Source organism: Juglans microcarpa x Juglans regia, chromosome 6D, assembly GCF_004785595.1.
Source record: "Juglans microcarpa x Juglans regia isolate MS1-56 chromosome 6D, Jm3101_v1.0, whole genome shotgun sequence".
Lineage (NCBI taxonomy): Eukaryota > Viridiplantae > Streptophyta > Magnoliopsida > Fagales > Juglandaceae > Juglans > Juglans microcarpa x Juglans regia.
The window spans coordinates 22,140,355-22,163,343 of record NC_054604.1 but is presented as its reverse complement, the minus strand read 5'-3'; the positions used below and the strand labels follow the sequence as shown (position 1 = coordinate 22,163,343).

General features: G+C 34.2%; 1 protein-coding gene across 5 annotated transcripts; it reads right to left on the bottom strand.

Moving 5' to 3' along the window:
* Positions 1-663: 663 nt before the first annotated feature.
* Positions 664-6,476, bottom strand: LOC121235646 (pentatricopeptide repeat-containing protein At3g14730). 5 transcript variants are annotated; one of them, XR_005934580.1, is made up of 4 exons: positions 6,005-6,426; positions 3,983-4,146; positions 1,066-3,268; positions 664-991 (listed from the first exon to the last, which is right to left on the bottom strand). XR_005934580.1 is itself a non-coding variant. In XM_041131997.1 (3 exons), exon 3 carries the CDS (start codon positions 3,251-3,253, stop codon positions 1,307-1,309), a length of 1,947 nt encoding a protein of 648 aa, XP_040987931.1. In that variant the 5' UTR covers positions 3,254-3,268; positions 3,983-4,146; positions 6,005-6,426; the 3' UTR covers positions 664-1,306. The 5 variants fall into 5 exon arrangements, 2 of the variants coding, with proteins under 2 accessions (XP_040987931.1, XP_040987932.1); XR_005934581.1 differs by having other exon boundaries at positions 664-982; XM_041131997.1 differs by having other exon boundaries at positions 664-3,268.
* Positions 6,477-22,989: the final 16,513 nt, after the last annotated feature.

Below are 22,989 nucleotides of genomic sequence, written 5' to 3'. Positions count from 1 at the left end.
AATTTCAACTCCTTTAAAACTATATGTGCCGAATAATTCCACACTAAATTTTATATTTTGTTATATTTTTAAAACCTTATATTTACTAAATCTTTAAATTTCATTATAGTACTAATTTGATCACCCATTTCATTACATTATATAATTTTACAAAACCAATAAGAATTCTTAATTTTCAACCCCTAACCAAAAGTCCAAAACCCTAACCTTTATGGTGTCTTCAATTTTATTCATTTAATTAAATGATTTATTAACTAAAATCTTTCAAACCTAATTTACATCTCTTGGCCGAACCCCTATAATTTTCCTCCGAAATTTCACCATTTAATCAAAGTAACTCCGTACACTTCAAATATCACAAATTCATAATATATATATATATATATAATATGGTTCTTCAAATTAAAATATCAACTCCCATATTTATGGGCTTATAGCCCAACTGAACCCTATATGCAATTTTCTCCGAGCCTCTTTATCTCTGTAGAGAAGACAAGGAAAAAAAAAGAAAATTAATGGTAAGATTTGTTAAAATAGGAGACATTACTCCTTTCTTTAATTTCAATTAAATCATTATTGATTGTGTATGAAAATGTAGATTTTAAACATGAAAGGGGATGATGTAGATAGAGCAATCATTACAAGGCCTGACGTATATAGAGCAAAAATTACTTGAATATTTCAACAGAATGGATTGGTTATATAAGTGAACAAAACTAAATAATTCAAACAGAGATAAAAAGTGGAGTTACTGTAATGCTCAAGTCCAGAGTCAACCCCTGGTCATTACAATTCTAAGCTTCAAGTTGGGAAGACATAAATTAGCCTAGAATGCAAGTTACTATCGTCATCCAGTCATTATAATCGATGCCAAAAATCACAAATTTCTGATTTGTGTTTAATTTTGTTAAGATGTTCTACATGTAGTGCACGGCTGCATGGTATTGATGTGCATGCAAAGAATCCCAGTGCCGTTAGATACCTGGAAAGACTATAAGAAAAGTGAGATACATCAACCTGTACGTTGCAAGCAAATTTATCGACTTGGAGGGATGGCTCGCCCACCTCTTCCATTGCTCAATTCACAATCCTATCCCCGTTCTTTCAATTTATGATGTTGTACACCAAATGATCCCGAAAGTGATCGGCGGTAGCAGTCTTAATTTCGCATACTAACTAAAAAAGGGGACTATTTCATCTTCTGCGCAATGTTAATTTGCCTTCTTTCCCATTTATCACAGGCAAAAAATAATCAGAGTTTTCTATCGACACAATCCCATGGTATACTTTCAGAAGAAACCCAATGTTAGAGGGCAGGCATATATCCATGATCATGTAGACGAGCAGTCAATGAATTTAATGCAACATATATAAGGTTGGCTTCAGGATGGGTCAGATCACGCGTAATGAAAGTATGCACACCATTCTTGAGCTCAATCCAGCTACATCCTGGTGCCTTTTTCACATTTTGTTGCCTCATTGCATGTCTAATTTCTGATACCTCTTCATATCGTCCAATTACTCCATATATATTTGACATCAATACATAATTTCCACAGTGCCCTTGCTCAAGTTTAAATATCTCTCTTACAACAACGTCAGCAAGGTCAGCATTATCATGTAGCCGGCATGCTGCTAGCAAAGCTCTCCACACCACAGAATTGGCCTCAACAGGCATTGTTCTTGCTAGTTCGTAAGCCTCCTCAAGCTGCCCAGCTCGACCTAGCATGTCAATCACACAAGTATAATGCTCAATAGTTGGATCCACACCATACGTCGATTTCATAAGCATCAAGAACTCACGCCCTTGTCTCACGAAGCCTGCATGGCTGCAAGCAGACAATAGCCCAATAAATGTGATTTCATCAGGCTTTATTTGTGCCTCACACATACAAGAAAACAGGTGTAATGCCTCGTTACCATAACCCTGCATGCCATAACCCATTGTCATGATGTTCCAGGATGCTACATCCTTATTGCTCATCTTATTGAAAACCGAATGAGCATCTCTCATACTCCCGCACTTGGCATACATGTCCATAACAGCATTATTGACTAGCACATCATCCGTATCTTTATTATTGGCTTCCTTTTCAAAACCATGGACTATCATATGCCCATGAATCTGCCGTCCACGCATTAATGCAACCAGATTAGAACAAGCAGGTAGGACTGCTGTGACAGTAACCAAATCAGGCCGCACACCAGAACCTAACATCCGATCAAAAAGTCTTAAAGTACCATCATAATCACCGCATTGTCCATGAACAGATATGATCGAGTTCCATGAAAATACATCTTTCTCATCCATCATCTCAAAAATATCTAAAGCATCTCCAATACACTTGCATTTTCCATACATATCAATCAATGCATTGGAAACTGCAAGACCAGAAACATACCCTATTTTCATTGCAATCCCATGAATCGCCCTCCCATTATTGAACTCCTCCAACGAAGCAAAAACCGACAAGACACCAGTAACTGTAAACCTACTAGGAACAACCCCTTTTTTTCCCATTGTCCTAAAAATCTCCAATGCCTCCTCATGCCTCCCAATTTGCGCATAACCATTAACCATTGCATTCCAAAGCACAACATCCCTCACGGGCATTTCCCCAAAAACCTCCTGTGCCTCTTCCATTAACCCAAATTTCAAATAAGTATTAACCAAAGCACTTCCGACAAACATATCTAACTCCAACCCAAGTTTAAACAACAACCCATGAATCTTCCTAACCTCCAAAACCTCCATAACATCACAACAAGTTTTGATCACAGACGGAAAAGTAAACTTGTCTGGCATAACACCCATCCACCTCATATGCTTATAAAACTCAAAACCATTTTCTGCAAGCCCATTTGAAACAAACCCAGAAATGATTGAGTTATAGGCAAACACATTATGATCATTACTTTGGTAATTAAAGACCAGAACTGCATCTTTCATTCTGTTGCACTTGGAGTACATGTTGATCAGACTGGTGATGGATAGAGGAGAGTTGAGGAAGCCATTGGTGAGCATGTAGGAGTGAATTTGTTTGCCTCTAGTGAGATTTTTGTGGTGGGCACAGCTTTGTAACGAGGAAATGCAGGTGGCCAGTCCATGGTGAGACTCGAATAAGTTGAGCTGCACTGTAGACATTGAGGAAGAGAAGCGGAGAAACAAGCAAGAAATTTTTTCCATTACTATTCTGGAGAAGATGGTCCTTTCTAGCTTGCTCCATGTCCATATGTCTCTTGTGAGCTGCATAAGGCAAAGAATGATCTGGATTCAATCAAGTGAAACTCTCAGAGACGGTTGTAATCAATTGAAAATATAGATGAAACTAAGGCCTTGTTTGTTTTCACATTTTCTCTGATCTCATCCCATCTAATCATTACAATTTTTCCAAATTCCCACACAAAATAAAATAAACAATTCAAATTTTTCAAATCTCAAACCAAAAATAATATATTCTAACAATATTTTATTCAATTTTTTAACTTTAATCTCAACTCATCTCATCTGCAAAAACAAACGAGGCCATAACCTGAAAAGCATTGGAATTTAAAGAAACATAGGGTATCTTTGTCCATCGAGGTTATGTTCTCAACAAAACCAGCAAAGGAACTTCCAAGTTGTTTGGGATGTGAAACCAACTCGGTCCTCTTGCCCAGGAACCTATATTGCCTTCAATCCATCTCCTTCACCAGTTTTTCAAGGCAACTTAACACAAGAAATTTCTTCTAAATGATAAAACCGTAACATCCTCTGGAACAGATATTTTATAAAGCATCAAATATGCATATGCATAGTATTGCAACTTAGAAATGAAAATTCTATTACATAGAACCATCCATCAAATTCAAGTATATAGCAAAACACACGAATTTAGAGTAACCCATCCATTTCATTTACACTATTGAGATAATTTAGATTAAGTAGATCCAACTCCGTATAAACACAAGATAAGCTTAGGTCTGAAAAAGAAGTTTATACCTTGAAGTGCAAGGGATGGCTCTTGTCGAGGAAGAAATTGCGTGAGAGGTAATTGTTGTTGGTTTTGAGGTTCAGGAATGAGCCGCAAGGGACCCAGAACCAGTCATCAAAGCTGATCTGCAGGATGTATGTCACGCTCCATACCTAGGGGTGAACCCTTTAACCTAAAATCCACAATAATAAGAAATTAATTACAAAAAGTTCTTTGAAACCAAATGTCTCAAAATTTCTTCCAAGTAAAATGCACTAAACACTAGGGTTGTAACCGGTCCGGTCCGGTCCGATTTTGGACAAAATTTAGGACCGAACCGGTATGTACCGGTTTTGCATTTTCAAAAACTAATTACACACCGGTTACCCCCCTAAACCGGTACTTCCGGTTTTACCAGTTCCGGTCCGGTTCGGTCTGGTTTTTCAGTTTTAATAAAATGCAAGTTTGTAAAAAAAATTTGTTTATAATAATAATAATAATAATAATAAACTGCTTTAAAAAAATCTGTTTTCTACTTTTATTCCAAAACCTGATTAGTACAAAAAGTCAAATCTTATATATCATATGTTGTCTAAACACACGCATACACACACATATACACATACATACATACATACATACATATATATATATATATATATAAGCAAGCTGCAGGTTTTAATTGTTAGGGGAATACCCAACTTAGGAAATGGCTGTTTGCCTAGCTAACTTGAGCATGCAGGGTCAGAGCCCCCAAGTCAAAAAACTCACCCCCCAAGTTGTCCATCTCTCGTGACTTCAATGGATATTTTTCAGAACCATATTCATATATTTTTGTTAGGTTTCAGCATCTACTTACTTTTCTGGTGTACTGTAGATTTGAAACTTATTCGATGGAACACGATTTCTACGAAAAATGACACAAGTGGCATTTAGCGAGCTGTCTATTTCCATCTCAAGTTGGCAACTTGCCTCATTGATGGCTTTGGGTGTGTTATTTGCAATCAACAGCTCAATAGTTTAATGCATTTTTCATGTTCAACAACAGAAATAAATTCATAAATAAATAACTGTCAGAGTAACCATGTCTGTTTTGACGCGTTATCAAGAATTTCTTCGTTCTGTTTTTGACTTTATAGAGACGATCATCACTTTTAAGAGATTAAACTAATTATTTTGCTATTAATTAGAGGGTCCTTTCATTTATATTAAAACATGTTAGCTTATCCTGATAAATCGAAATGAATAGATCCTCTCTATGCAATAAAACATGTTGGCTAGATCTTCTCTATGAATTGCTTTGAAGACCAAGACTTGTTGAGACTGTTGAGGGCCTATGTTGTGTATGGAAATGTATGGAGGGAATGGAATGAGTGTTATGTTGTAATCTGCGCTGTACATAGATCTTCTCTCTATCAGTAAACTAAATCCAACATTCATGTCTATGGTTTAACATTTGCTACTTGAACCTTAGAACTTGTAGAAATTAATTCCTAGCAACCTCAAAATGTTGTGCATTGCTACTAACATATTATAAGTAATAAAAATAATATTCATATAATTATTTTACAACTTAATGTTATACTTTCATTTCATTAAAAACATGAAAATTCATTTTTATTTAGTTTCAAATTTTACATAACTACCCTCCATTTGGAACAGGGTTGTAAAAAGAGTTATAGCAAAATAACTTACCTCTATAACTAAATATAGGCAGCCTGCAATCTGAAAATTTGAAGGGCTACCATGCAAACTACATTGGATTAACACAAACATTTATCAAAAGTTGCATCCAAGTTCATGAAAAGCAACTAACACTTACACACACACACACACACACACACACACACACACATATATATATACACATACACACATGCAGATACAGATATTACAGATCACTAGCTATATATAAAGTCTGATTATGGTATGAGATATACACATCCGAGATTGTTCCAAAGCTTTTTCATATGATTCATAACAGATTTCAAAGTAATTTCAAATAACTTAAATAAGTGAAATGAAAAAAAATAATAATTGTGAAAAATTACCGTCGAAGACAGAGAGACATGAGAGAGGGGCTGCCGGCTGCGTGAGAGATGGGAGGGCTGCGTGAGAGTGATACGGTGAGAGACAGAGAGGGCAGCGCAGCGTTGAGAGAGGAGCCGAGGGGCTGTGTGTGCGATGGGAACGGCTCGAGAGGTGAGGCCGTGAGGGGAGGTGCAACGGCGAGAGAGCGGGTCTGTGTTTCTGAGGGGGCGACGGCGAGAGGGAGGGGACTCAGGCTGAGGGGTCGACGGCGAGATGTGCACAGTGCAACGGCGTGGGCCGTGGCCGCTTGAGAGGGCAGAGAGGCTGCGAGGCAGAGAGGCAGAGTGAGAGAGTGAGGAAGAGAGGGGCGGGTCTTAGACAGGTTTTTTCAATTGGGAATTTGGGATCCTTGAGAGGAAACGGCGCCGTTGCCTAACACAATAATGTATTTATCAAAATTATTACTAATAGTCTAATACTATAGTGGTAATATACTATAGTCTAATATAAATACTATTAATTATGCTATTAATACTATAGTATAGCTATATATTAGTATTAATTATAGTGATTTAAGTATAACTATATTAGTATAAGTATAACTATTAATATTAGAATAACTATATATTAGATTATTAGTATTGGAATAAATATATATTAGTATTAGTTATAGCTATATAATATATTAGACTATATAATAATATTAATATTAGACTATTAATAATTTAGTATAACTATATATTAGTATTAGTTGTATTATAACTATATTAGTATAAGTATAACTATAGTCTATATTAAACTATTAGTATTAGAATAACTGTATATTAGTATTTGTTATAGTGAGTTTAATTTATTATAACTACATTATTGATAGACTATAGTTAAAGTATTAGTATACTAATGCTAAATTACTACTTGTATTAGTATTACTATATCATTATTTCATATGTAATTATTCAGTATAGTTATTTATATACTAATTTATATATAGACTTAAAGTATATTACTAATTGTAATATAGTATTAGACTATTAGTATTAGGCCATAAAATGTAAAATTATACATTATATACTAATGTAGTAATGTATATTAGTATTACTAATTTGCTAATGTATTATGTACTTATCAAAAAGAAGATATTGAGAATTTATTAGGCCATAAAAATTTTGTAATGATATTTGAGTATTTTTTTTTTTGGTAAATAATATTTTAGTGATCTTATTTACAACTTTGATATATTATAGATATCAAATCTTTTGATATTTAGAATTTGTTTTCCAATTTTAAACTGATTTTAAGTGATAAAAAAATATTGATATGATTTATTAATTTTAGTTTAAAGTTTTACAATTTAAGTTTATTTTTAAATTAATTTATGAAAAAATGTTACTAATATATATATATATATATATATATTATATTTAAAGCATATGATCAATTAAATTTTCATAAGATTAACCTTTTATTTTATAAATTATAATAATATTATCTTATATATAATTATAATTTATATTATTATATATTATATATATATAATATAAAAAAATATTATATATAATATTTTAAAACATAATTTAAAATACATATTAAATGGAACCGGTCCGGTCCGGTCTGGGGCTAAAAAGCCTAGAACCGGAACCAATTCGATTATGATTCTGGCTAGTTTTTCCATTACGAAAACCGGCTCTGGACCGGACCGACCCGAACTGATTTTCTGGGTTTTTTTTAACACCCCTACTAAACACAGGCTGAAGTTCTCTTAACTCGGACAAATCCACTTATGCCACTTTAAACTTATCTCACCGTTCCACTTATAATCACGAGCCTATAACTCACACAATGAGCGATCCGTTATTTATGCTGAATTTTATAACTCTAAATAGTTCATTATACATAATCACTACCACAACTATTAAAAAAATGTATATCAAATATATATAAAATGGACCGTGCATATATAAAAGAGTTAACTTTACCAATAAATACTTCATGATCAATTTACAATATTTAAAATGTAATATAAATACATTTTACATTTATAAAAATTATATTTTAAAATATTATATCAATCTACTATTTTTTCTGGATTTTTCTTCTCTCGGATGTAACCTGAGTTTTATGATTCTCTTCTTCTGTATTTGACTTGATGTCGAGATCGATGTCTACATTAGTTTCTTGAAATAAAATTAATATCGTTAATAAGTGTCTATATATAAAACATTTTAATCATTATATTTTAATCATTTTAATCATTATAAATATAAAATCTGATAGAAAATATGATTAAATACCAAATTGTGTAATTTATTGTTAGCTTTTTAATTAGCTTTGATTTTATAAATTCAGGATCAAATATTCGCTGAATTGTGTAGTTTTCTTGTCCATATTTTAAGTTGTAGTCATTAAGTCGTAGTACGAAGATGTATTCTTTGCTAATAATTTGCTATAAATCATTTGGAAAACTATCATCATTCTGGTCCTACACAAATACAAATATATATATGTTATAATAATGATATATATAATATTTAGTGTACTTATTATACTTTCTATACTAATATTCATTTTAAAAATATTATATTTACTATTTTGTTACTTGATCTTGTTTTTTTATAAGTTCTTTTGCAATTTTATGTAAGATTTTCTCAACCTCTTTGTTAAATAGCATTGACGACGCTGACCTTGAATCATCAACCAGCTCCTCATATTAACTTGATAAGAAAAGATATTTACAATTGTAAATTGTGCAACTGCCGCGTAATTAATTTAGAAAAAATAAATAAAATATTAGACCCACAAGAAAAAAAATTAATTTTTTAATAGTGGACTCTACTCTTTTTCAAAATAATTACACAACGTTACGCACTTTACAGTTGTATGTAGAATTACTCTAATCCGATACCTAAATACCGAAACACCACCACAGATGGTTTTGGATTATCATTATAAAAATTATCATTAATTTGCATTGCGGTAGACCCCCATAAAGTTGCCTATATATATTTATTCCTAAAATTTAACATGCGCGAATCAGTCATTTTTATAAGTACTATTATTAAATAGTAAATTAATTTATCTATGATTTAACATTTAATATATTTTATTTACTCTTCTACTAGTAACTAAATTGTCCGTAGCATGACAGGATGACCCTTTACATTTCTCTCCTCTATGGCTCCAACAGATTTTAATCTTCCAATTACATACGAGGATGAGATGATGATATTTTTTTTATGTTGAAAATAATATTTAAACTTAAATTTAATATATGAGATAATAAGAATTTATAACATAGAAAATAAAATACTTACCAATCAAGTATGTTGGGTCATAGCAACGTTTCACTATAGTTTCGTAATTTGTAAAATCAAACTGGAACTTAGGTACTGATTAACTTATCTCATTAAGTTTAGTGACCAAAGTCGTCGATATGAAGATAATTTTATAGTTTGTAACCATCGGACGATACTTCCCTTTACATTTTTCAACAACAAAATTCTTTATTACATGTAAACCCTTTATTACATTTTTCACTATAGTCGTTGATTCGCTATATTTGTTGCATTCCACATTCATAATATTCTAACTTAAATATTCCATGATTCATTTTCAATTGATAATTTATTCAAAGGTGTGCAATCCATATTCATCTCAATCATTCGTACCTATAGAAATTTTAAATTAAAACATGTTAAAAAGAATGCAAATTATTATATATTACAAGTATAAAATATATAAAGGTAACATAAGAAACAAATATAATTGAACAATAGATGAGAATTAAATACCTTTCGGGAGATTGTTGAAGATTTCATTATATACAATATTTTTTGTACAGAAACGACCATCGTAGATTTTTTTTGTGATAAGAACTTTTAATCATTCTCCTATCTTTACTCTAGGTATTGCAACGTATAGTTGACCATGACTAAAACCTGGTTTTTCAAGAAAAAACTTGACATGTTTTAATGTTTAGCCTTGACTTTTGTTTATTGTCATTGCAAAGCATATAGAGATTATAAATTGTCTTTTCTTCAATATAAAATGCAATTTAGAATCAGAAGGGGATAAAATGATGTGAGGAATAAATAATTTTTCTTTAACGTGCGTTCCAGTTATGATTTGTGCCTCAATAACCCATTTTGATAACTGAGTAACTATAAGTCGAGTGTGATTGCAAAGGCCATTACTCTGATTTAAATTCTGAAGTAACATTATTGGTACCCATACTTTCAATCTCAATTTATGATTTGGAATACTGGAAAATTTTAAAAAATTTAAAAATTCTATTGGAAACATCGATTGTTCTGCAATATTGTCTCCGACTTTACATATCGAATCGACACTGAAAAGTACTTGTTCATCCAAATCGATGAGCTGATCTATTATGTAGTCATTGATATCCTGCACAACATATTTTGTAGGTGCTAGAATTGCTCTTTCTCTCAAGTATCTTAAATTATTACATTTATCTCTTAAATCTGGATAGGTAGCATTTACGATATTGGCAATAGGATGATTATTAGATTAAACAATTAAATCAAGTGGTCTCTCAATCATTCTTTCACTTTCAGCACAACTCAAGTCACCGTCACCTATTCTTAAGATCCAATTTGCAAAATCTCTTGTAGCAATATCCCCCATATTTTGGTCGAGTCTCATATTTTGAGTCATTGTAAAACCTATACAATCCCTCCACAATGAGGATCTATTGATAGTTGACTCAACTATTTGCTCTCTTTGACATTTGGATACAACTGGTAATATTTGATGGAAATCAATGCCAAGAACAATTGTCTTCCCCCCAAATGGTTTTTCTACACTATTTACATTAGTAAATCGTAAAATATCTTTCAACGAACAATCAACAGTTTCAAAACAATTCCGGTGAGCCGTAGAAGCCTCATCCCAAATTATGAGATTGGTTCTTACTATTAATTCTCCAAGTTGAGAGCCCTATTTAAATGAGTAAGTTGAATTGTTTGACACATTAATTGGTATTTGAAATCTTGAATAAGCAGTTCGACCACCACACAATAATAGAATCGCAATTCCAGATGAAGAAATTGCAAGTACTATTTTCCCTTCTAAACATAATCAAAATATCAATATTTTTCAAAGATAAGTTTTTTCTGTACGTCCATGTGCGTATACAAAAAAGAAACCACCATTTTCACTGTTCACAGATTCAATGACAATCATATATTCTCCTATGTTCAACATTAAGATTAACAAATAACTTGTTATATTCCTCCTTTAACCCAACCCTATTATAGTTCAACTTCTCTTGTAGCAATCTATTATTGCTTTCTCCAAGTAGTAATACATTTGGATATAATATATTTTCAAACTCTCTTAATGATCTTTCACTTCTTACCAACAACTGTTCAATTTCACAAAGTGCATAGTTTTTTAATTGTATCTTGGTAAGATGTAAGCTTTCACAATAAAAAATTTTCTTTGGTAATGAAAAATATCTTCAGATAACAACTCCCATTTAGTATTCTATAATTTATAAGGATATGCAACCTTACAAAAAATTAATACTATGACAAATAATTTACTAGTTGCTTCCCAGATGCCCCATTGTGAAGCATGATTTAGAATTTCATGCCACTCCTTATCATCATCAAGTAAACCAAAGGTATAATATGCTGACTTGAAAGATGGGTACAATACGTTATCTATTGTTCTTATTTCCACTGCATATAATGCGTAAATAAAATCGTAAATAAAGATGGGTACAATGCGAAAATAAAATCGTTCACCACTTCCAGGATGTGAGTAATATATTCGGCCTACACATCATCTTTTCTTTCTCATATTTCATTTGTTATTTCTATTATTCCAAACCCATTTATATATAAAATCCGAATATGTTAAATTTTTTGCTTCCTCATACATAACATTTGCCTTCATCCATTCAGTAAAGTTTGTTTGTAAAATATTTGGTCAATTGAGTACATTATATATCCAAGTCATCTGAATCTTCAAATATGATTGACGGTTCATTTTCAATATGGAAACTTAGTCTCTCCATTGCCGGTTCACGATAATGAATGTCAAACCGAAATATTCTCCAACATGCTTCCGTTGCAGATACATATATGCAATCTAAATCAAGGTTTTGAATTTCATTTCGTACCAGTCAATACGGCCAAAATATGCCGTACAGGTCGGATAGCAAGTACAAAGAAGGATCTAGTTTCTTACCGGTTAGAATTTCGGCGGTATTGGCCTGTATCGGCTGATATTTCAAATTTTGGCCTCTACTTTTTTTATTTTATTTTATTTCTTCAAACTGCAGACTCATTTCTGAACCCCCAATTCAAACTAGACTATTTATAATTTATATATATTTATATATAATTTATTTATATATAGATTATTATTTTAAAATATAATTTATATATATAATTTATTCATATGTAGACTATTCTGAAATAGTACCGGTACCGAAATATTTTATTTCAATGTCTCGACCAAAACAGTATTCAAAACATTAATCTAAATATGATTTAATCTCATCAATATTAGTAAAATGTTGCGACCTTGTAGAATCATTTATGTGAAGATTTTCTTCCAAAATTACAGTTGCACGGTCAGGTCATTTATTAATGTATTTGAACAAATACTTTGTAGATCTTGGATGATTGCACCATTCACTATTTATATGTGCTTGATATTTCAGCAACAGGTCCACGTTGTAAGAAACAATAAATTTGTTGTCCAACTTAAGACCATTTTTTTCAATATACATATCAGAATCATCTCTTCTCCTATATACTGCAAATCTATCTTCATCAATTGGCGTCTCCCTACAAAATTTCTTTGGAAAACTTTTGTTACACTTGTTATTAATCATATAATTTGCTTTTGGATTTATAAATTCACATGGACCGTGAATCATATACTGCTTCACCGCATCATAAACGATTTTATCTCTGTTAACATCTAGGATCTTTACGGATATTATTCTATCTATTTCTGTCAGAGTTGAATGCTTGTCATCATAATCTAAAAAAATGAGTATATGTGCATGAGGTAGTCCTCTTTTTTGGTACTCAATAGTGTAGATAACTGGAAAGACACAATATAAATTTAATTAGAACTGCACATATTTGTCTAGTTTAGGATACTAATAAATATAACGATGATAAAGAAAGTATTATTAGCAAGCACCCTCCCAAAGTGTTGGCCATGTTTTAAGTCATGTAGAAGTTGATTGAGTTTAATTTTAAAAACCCTTGTGGCTATATCTGGTCGATCCTTTGCTTTTTGTCTAGGGTTCTTAGATAGAAAACTTTTAATTTCTGTCCATTTTTCATTGCATATGAATGTTATAAATAAATTGGGATAATCTGCCCACCTACAAATGGCAATTGCATCTTGATAATTCTCAATCATATATCTTGGATTTCCTGTGAAACTTAAAGGTAATACAATTTTTTTTCCAGTTGATGTAGAGCTTGTATCTCCTCTCAAAGCTGCATCTCTCAATTCACTATATAACTCAACCTTTAATTTATGTTGGTTTCTTCTCACCAACATCAGTCGGGTCTTTTCAATACATGTGTATGCATCGAAAACAAATTGTTGGAATAAACAACTGTCATTTATTAATGTGTGTCATTCTTGTTCACGTTCTTGCAATCTGTATGCATAATATTCCCTCATAGTAATGAATTCTTTCTTTCTTGATGTACTTCTATGATCAGTCCTATGTAAAATACCAAGCCTAAATCCATTTTCTCCATATGGAAAAAGAAGAGGATACTGTAGTGTCATATATGATGGATGCAACTTATTAATCTTTTTCAATCCACATTCTTTATATTTGACAACAATATCCTGATGAGCATCCTAAATATCAATATCAACAATAATAATTGCAGCAATCTCAGAACAGTTGGGCACATTATGTTCTCTTTCATCTGTTGTTCTTGAACTAATAAGACGTAGTCTCATTTGATGAATATCATTCTCTAAGAAATTATCCCTTACCATATGAAAAACTTTTACCAATGCAGTAAGATTTCATGACTCAATATTTTTATTAAAGTTGTTGTGATTCAGTACACTCATTTGATTTTGTACCTCATTCTCAGTGTCATAGAAGTATAACTGTGCAAATCGACAATTAGAATCATATACTAGATGTAAGGTTCCAATTTTATGATGATCTTGACCATTAATTCAAAAGATGTATGGACCACCTCCACCATTGATATTCTTGTCTACATTTACATCCATTGCAGTCATAGCAAGAACGATATTGTAACTTTGTATTTGTGTCTTGAATCTTTTACAATGTTGCCCTCCCATAAGACTTGACAGTTCTTCTGAGAGAGAAGGTGGCTTCTGAAGTAAAGGTAACACAACTTGACCCTCCATACAACAATGAGAAAATCTCGGTTGAGTGGGCATCCTTGATTTATTAGTTCTTTCTTCATACCATAATATTGCTCCACAATAATCACATTCCTAAGATGGAGGACTAAAATTTCAAGGCTTTGTGTATTTTCCTAAAACATAGAAAACAAAACCAAAAAGCATCATTGCTATTAATCCTATTATAAAAAAAATGTGTTATTATACATCAATTATGTAATCGAGTCATTTTCTTGGTGGTTCGGCAGTTGTATTATCTTTACTTCGTTCACCATCAACACACATCATTGCTCCACTTCTTATATCATCTATTATCATTCGTCTTCTACGTCGCACAATTATGTCATCATTTATATTGTTACTACTTTGTTGATCATCACGATGCATTCTTACTCCACTCCTTTTATCATTAGTAATCGTTCGTCTTCTACTACGTACTAGTCTAACATTTTCCATTTTTAATTTTTCTGAAGAATAGAAATGGTCACAAACTCAAAAATGAACATAAATGAATTAGATAAATATCAAAAGTTTAACTTAATATAAGCAAATGAATAAAATCACGAATAAATGCATAAGAACGATCACCATTTGCTTTGAGATAAAGAACGAAGTAACTAAAGATCAGAAGTGAATATAAATGCATCAAATAAAGATTATTAGTTTAACTAAATATATGCAAATTAATCAAATCACGAATATACTAAATAGAAAAAAATGAACTCATCTCCTAACACTAAATAAAACCAAGTAAACACGTTTTTTGCTAAGTTCACGTTGTCCATAACTCTTAAGTTTTTTTTTTTTAATAGAAAACAACTATTAATTTTTCGTTTTATTTAAAGAAAAAACAATTAATCTAGTGTGAATGCTTAGCTGTTTTTTTGAATATTGAGTAAGTTTCTGTGATTGGCTTCTTTCTAGTCTGACTTTTTTCGAGGGGAGGGGGTTGTAAAGTTTTGGCTACAACCTCTATTGGACCATTGGACCGTTGTAATCTAATATGAAACAGTGGTTGTCAATTTGCTGATTGCTAGTTCTAGGAACTAAATATTTGTATTTGCTTGAAATAGTACCAATAACAGTGCAGCGATTGTGTTTTAAAAAGAATCCAAGTCTAATTCTACTTCCCTTTTCTTTTCTTTTATTTTTTTTAACTTTTTTTAATTCTTTCATTGGGATTTTAGCATCTCTTTCTTTTCTAATGTCTATGTATGTATAACTTGTGATATGTTTAAGAATATTGTTTAACAATAGTTTGGGATAGTCTCTGTTTGGTGCTCGAATATCTTAAAACTGGTCCAACTATTCCTTTTTTCTTTGACATAGACCAGACTTAATTAATCCCAGTTCTAAAGCACTTCTAAAAGTAACCCAAGTCTAATTCTACTTCCCTTTTCTTTTCTTTTTTAACTTACCTCCCCTTACTTCTTCTTTCATCTCTTTTTTAACCCCCCTTGATGAATTTACTTGCCATAGGCCAATAGACAACCTTAGGCCCGCACCATCTCCATTTCTTTTTCTTTCTTCTAGGAATATGAAAGGAACTGCTGAAACAATGAGGAAAAATAACACTTTAAAAAATTAACTCTTGACACAACCTATGATGATTCATATATGAACAATGTGCTAAGGATGTGAATATAAACATTGGGAGTTTCATGTTTAGATAGATTTAGGCGGGTGGTGTTCTACTACAGACACGGTTGGGAAAGAAAACTACTGCAATTTAAAGCATGCACCACATCGTTTATTTACGTATTGAAATTTCTGACATTTATAGGCACCCAAGCAGAGTATTGAAAATGTATAAACACATTTATCAAGCCGTTTCTTAGAACAGGAAAGACCAATGCATTTGCAGATAAACAAAAATATCATTCTAGGAAACAATAAATCACTAACCGCTACAAGAATTGAAACACAAATTCTTGAGATGAGGTCACGACACCTCCACACCCAAAACACAGTTTAATGCGGAAATATACAGTGGCTTGGCCTCATGGTCGAAGTGGCATTGATTTGAGAGAGAGCAAGCGGAGAAGAAAGTGAAACAAAGAAAAGTATTTTTCCAAAATATATATGGTTTAAAGTGATTTTTGTTTTTTCAATTAGTTCCGTTTCACTCGATACCATCTCAAATACATTTCCAAGAGAGTTTGAAATTTGCTTCTAGATGTACGGTTATTCTTTCAGTCGGTTATTTGATCATGCACTCAGTGCCAATCACTCGATGCCATATAAACTTGCGTTACCTGGTTAACCGGTTGGATGACGTCGTTTGAATGGGCGCGCTCGACCTGCTATCTTACACATTACTCACCACCTTTGCCTCTCTTTTGTTCTGAGTCGATTTTTCTTTGTTAAACTCTTTGATTTCAAAATGAAAGTCTTAAACTTTATCTTTAGCTTTTCTGGACAGAGGCGAGCAGAGTATATATATATATATATATATATATATATATATATATTTAACTGAAGTGGTAGCATGTAAAGCTTTATGAATGCGGTATATGTGGGGGAACTTTAACACCGACTAATGCGGTATGAATGCCAAGTCAGGAAGTCAAAACTTGGCTTTTATATAATTAAATAGATGCCATGCGCCATCTATTCCAACTATCACAACTATCAAAGTCATCTAAAAAAAAAAAAAAGTAGAGATAAAAGGGTGAGTCTACCGACTCAATAAGTAGCAAACCTATACTTTTTTTGATAAGGTAATAAAAAAATAAGTAACGAATCTATACTAGTGTGTAAATATGAGCCACTTACAAAATGAAGAAATAGGTACAAACCTTGCACATATTTTTTTTTTTTTTTTTTTTGTAAAAAAGTAAACACAATCATAAAAAAGTGTGAAAAACTCGTTTTTTTTTTGTAGGACCTACATTTTTATAAAAAGTGCTTGTGCATTTAGAGTTTGTCCTTATCATTACTCTTTTTTGTATGTTCTTACTCTTGCAAGAAGAATCAATACTTCCTTTTTTGTAAATTATTATTATATTAGTAATTATTGTCTACTACACATCTAAAATCATTAATGTTAATTTCTACTTCTATGATAATCAAAAAAAAAAAACAATGCTAGGGGCATACTAAATGTGCACCCTAAATTTGAACACCACTGTAATTTTTTTTTTTTCCGTTTTCTTTTAAGTATTTTTTAAACATCTTTAATTATTAAGAAAAAAAATTCACTAATAATCAATTTCTTAATCAATAATCATTAAGAAAAAAAATTAAAATATATGAGTAAGCATATTTAGTGGACATCTTTGAAAGTCATACTAGTATTTTTCAAAAAACAATTCACTCTAATGTTAATTTCTACTTCTACAGAAGCCTGTCTATTCTTTTTCTACCATCTACATTCACATTGTCCATGAATTCTACAAACTTCAAGTCATTTTCACAGAAATAGTACTTACTCTATGATGTCCAAAATAAGTAGTACATTGGCTGAAGATTAGAACTTGATTGCAAATGAAATGGGCAAACAAACAAAAGACAACTCAATAGCCAAGATTATCCCTTTTCACAGAAACTGACCTCCAAGATTCTATGCATATGAATTATGATTGGAAGAGGTGAAAACCCTCTCAGCCCAATGGGTTGAACCCAACAGGAAATAAGAAGCTCGTCTCTCGGCTTAAGGATCTATTCGACTCATAACCTCATGAGAAATAAGAGGCCCATCTCACGGCCCGAGGATTGAGCTTACCTGTCTAAGAGACCCTCGAAATGATAAAAACAAGGATTGAGGAAAATGATGAAGCTCCGACAAAGAGTTGACAAAGGCAGGTGCTGCCCATGTAAGTCTAGAGGTCGCTGGCAAAACTGTCAGAGGCTCCCGCCGCATCATTAGTAACCTTCCTTCGATACACAACATCACAGTAGTTGTGGGTGTCTCAGGCACGCTCCAGACACTCATGAGTTGTGGCCTCAGGACGTACGAGAGAAGTAACCATCACCCGCACCCAGAGAGTGGAAAAGGTAGGCGTCGTCGACACATGCTGAGAGGTCACCGACGTGTTTGTCGCTGAGATGGTGCGTAGAAACATGGTAACCTTCCCATTCATATTGACTATTCTTTTCATAGGAGTTCGTTCGGACATACAAGCGAAATTGAAATAAATACACAACATCCGCGAAATAGGGAGAAATGAGGAGATAATCAGCTTCTTGGTCGTGTGGTGCTAAAGACAGGATTCAGGCTCTTTTCACCTCTCTAGCCGGAGTTGGACTTGGGCTCGTTACATCCATTTCCTCAAAATTCTTGCAAATAGCACCCACATCGTCTTCTATTGAGAATTTCATCTTCAGGTGATAGGTCGAGGTTACCACCTTTAGGCTATTCACAGTTGACCGCCCGATTATGGCATTATATGAGGAGTGGGCCTTGACCACTAAGAAGTTTGCCATGGTGGTTGATGAGAATCTTCCTGCCCCCATGGTGACAGGAGCGTTATTGACCCCACCGATTGCACTCTTTCGCTAGAGAACCATCTTAGCTGCATGGGGGAGGGGCGTGGCCAGTCTTTGTTGATTCTCATCTTGGAGAAGGCCTCCCAAAAAAGGATTGTCAGCCGAGCTGCCATTGTCTACTAGTATTCTCCTGATCGTATAGTTGGCCACCAACATTGTTACCACCAGGGCATTATCATATGGGATGACCCCCTCACAGTCAGCGTCATCAAAGGTTATGGTGGGGGTCCTTTGAGCTCAGGCCGGCTTTGGTGGTCTCCCAATGTTGAAAATCTCCTTATACCTTGCTTTTCTGGCGTAGGCCTTCTTCCTCAATGACGAAGCTCCTTTGCTCGTAGGCCCTCCAACAATGGTGGATCTCCCTGAGGGGGACGTTGTTGTAGTCCTATTTTGAGGGGCTCACCTCCCTCCTCCTTGTGACCCTCATTCTAGGGCTTTCGCTTTGTTGGCCTTCCCGCCTTGGCTTTCATCTATCCTGGCTCGCTTGCCTGGGGAGTGAGGGAAGTTTGGGTGTCTAAGAGCCTTTCTAGGGACCTCTCACCTAACGTCGTTGCGGATTTCTTCCATGACCCTCCACCTGAAGAACTGGCAGTCTTTAGTTTGGTGCCCCTCTTCCTCGTGGAAGGCATAATACGCACGAGCTCTCCAGCTACGATCACCGCCTTCCCTTGATCGCTCATCTTCCTGCACTTGCACATTCATGTTCGCATGCGTTCTTCTCGTAGAGGTCCCGCTATTGCTCTTTTTCTCTCCCTACCACTTCCTTGCTCGAGGCTCTTTTTTGGGGGCCTTCGCCCCTACAACTCTCTTGGGGATACTGCTGGTTTGATCGGGGTTGGAGTGCCCAGGTGCGATAAAGGCCCGAAGGGTATCTTTAGCGTTAATAAAATCATCCGCCTGGTCCATGAAGCCCCTCAAGGTCATCGAGGTTCTTCTTTCGATCTTGGCCATGAACTAGTTGAGGGGCCAAATTCTGCCTAGGAGTGCTGCCAATGTGCTTTTCTCATCTTGATCGTCAATAGCCAGCCGCTCCTTGTTCGCGGTATAGGTACACCTTCAAGCTTTCCTTCTCCCTTTGCTTCATAGTGAGTAAGTAAGCGGTTTGCCTCCTTCTTTTTCAATTGGTCATGAACTGGGTTAGAAATTGCCGACTCAGCTCTTTGAAGTTGTGGATCGTGCCCGGTTAGAGGGTTCTGAACCACGCCCTGGCGGAACCCTTTAGTGTTGGGGGGGGGGAATACCTTACACACTATCTCCCTCGGGAAGCCATGCAACACCATGCGGGTCTTGAAAGTCTTTAAATGTTCGGCCAGGTCCTTGGACCCATCATACATTTCCACCTGGGGGGCCTTGAACTTGAGCGAGAGCGGGACAACCATCACCTCCGAGCTGTATGGTACGTCCGTGCTTCTTAGCATTTGGTCTATGGATGACGACCCTTCTATTTTCTTCGCAATCTTTTCGTATTTGTCCATGAGACATTGCAATTCATCACCCATCTGCTTTCGCTCCTTGTCCTTAGGCCACGCTCCTCCGGCGGTCTGCAACTCCCCTTCCATCTATTCAGCCTTGCTCGGCTTCGCACTTTCTTTGAACTTAGCATTCTCAATGCCTTGCTCTCTTGTCGGAGGCCTTTGGCGTCTGAAGTTAACTTCTTTACCAACTCTTCCATTTCCGCTACTCTTTCTTCCATGCTTGCCAACGAGGACTATTGTTTGAATGTTGCACGAGAGTGCATAGTGGCCGGCATAAAAAAGGCATGCTATCGTCGTTAGGCCAAACAAATCTAGATCCCACATACGACAACAACTATTAAGGCGTGTTTTGTAACCGCCTCTCAGGACCGCAACTTGATATCTACGGGGGAATGGAGAAGGAATGGCGGTGCCAAGAAGCCTCTAATGCCTAAGTCAGTAACAATGAGAGCTCCCTTTAGGAGGGAAGAGAGTTTAGTTTTTGAAGTTACCTTCTTCACGTCATTAGCTTGCTTTTATTCATACCTCACCCCTCATAAAACCCGCCCACCATGGTTATCTTCTCTCTTCTGGGATGATGGGATGCTGCATTTAATGTGGCAACCCTTGTTAGGTACAGGGGTCCAGCCTCGGGGCAGGCGACTCTGAGATCCATTTAATGCGTCTAATTTCCAGAGGACAAGATCTCAAATTATCTTTCTCCCATTAATGTGTCGGGATTGAGGGGTAGAGCCATTGGTCAAATCCCTTTACATCGGGGCCCTCTTATCTATGATTACTCGGCCTGTTTCTCCCATGATCCCTAGGCCTCATCCAACAGCTTGGGCCCAACCTGAACATATACAAAATCACCATTCCGCACTGCCTAACAAGCTTATGGAATGCCCAACTAAACCGAACACCTAGATCTGTGGGGGTTAAAGAAGGTCCAAGAACGTTGCATGAGTTAGCCATCTCCATGGGCTAGACCTTCACAAGGCCAACCAAGGCAAGGTCATAGTTGAAAACAGCATTTAAAAAGACATCATATGGGCGTCCACATGGACCAGCTTTGATCTCCGTAATGCCAAGAAAATAGTTAAAAGAGCATTCTAAATAATCGTACACAGGAACTCACGAAAAGCATAGCTCCACTTGTTAAAAAACGAAAGAATTTAAGTTTTAACACCAAAGCAACAAAACGATTAGCCCTTGTCACTTGCTGCACATTCAAGTATTCTATTGACCAACCCTAACCTGCCACCAACATGCACATGTTCATGCATAGAATAAATAATTTAGTCCAATTAACCACACCCTGGTGGAAAGCACATCATGAACAAAGTCTACAAGGTATATGGCCGAACATAAGTCTACATATAACTGTGAAATACATAAATATCGCATAATAGTTTAAAAAAAATAAAATTTATTATTAAAAAATTAATTTTTTTTATATAAGTCTTATATTTTATCATTTTTTTTAAAATAATTACACAACGATTACACAATTCATGAATATCTTTTCTGATAACGGAAAGTTTTAAGCAACAATTATACTTGGAGTCACCTGGACAAAGTTAGTAGCCTTTACGCTCAAACCAAAAATCAAAATTCAAAAGTTGGTTTCAGGCTAAACTTCAGAAAGTGGGTTCCAGCACTATACATATCTCATCATCCATTAGCATACAAAGGAAATGATCATGGCCTTTACGTCATTTTTTGTCCCATGCCATATCTCTAAATAAAGTCTGATCTCCTCATTCCTCAGAAATCGAAATTCACTGTGTTGTTATCTTTAGTAATCTTAAACAAAGAGAGATGCAGTAGTCATCAAGGCCTTTACGGAACTGAAAGATCAATGTGCACACAGTCAGATTGACTGATCACCAAATTTTCGGAAACTGGCTGGCGTTGTGATGAGGTCGGTCTTGTTTCGTGGAGCATTAATCGGGAAATGAATATACAGGGGGTCGAGGAATGAACTAATTTTATTTTTATAGAATTTTGATGTACTCTAGCTTTGAATACATAATTTAAATTTTAAGTTATTTTATTTTCAACTTTTTATGTCGAATGTTTATCCTTGATTTTATTGTTTACAATTTTCTGATTAATTATTATTTGATCTATTGGATCATAATGAAATCGAGAGGTAATTTATGATTAGAAGTTTTTAGAATAAAACACTATTAGTTGAGCGAAAGATAGAAATATTTTACCGCAATTAGTGTGATTTTAGATTAAGAAAAATCTAAAGAACTTAATGAATCTCCACACAATTTAAATTACATAGAGATATGATGAATTATTAAGTGGAGATATTTTTAATATTATTCGAGAGAAACCATTGAATAATTAAGGGATTTCTTTTTCATCAACTTGAAAAATTAGAATTTTATAAAAAATGAATAATAAATTGTGCGAGATTGATTAGTTAGGTGAAATAAAAAATTTTAGATTTGAGAGGTTTGTATTCGTAATCTATCTAAACTTATTTCAACTCATCTCAACTTATCTCACTATTATTCATTATTATTCATTAACTTTAACCTACAAATCTCATTACTATTAATAATTTATCTTATTACTATTCACAATCTATCTCAACTTATATTCAAATCAAACGACACTAAATTTTATTCTCTGTTCCTCTCCTTTAATTTACCACA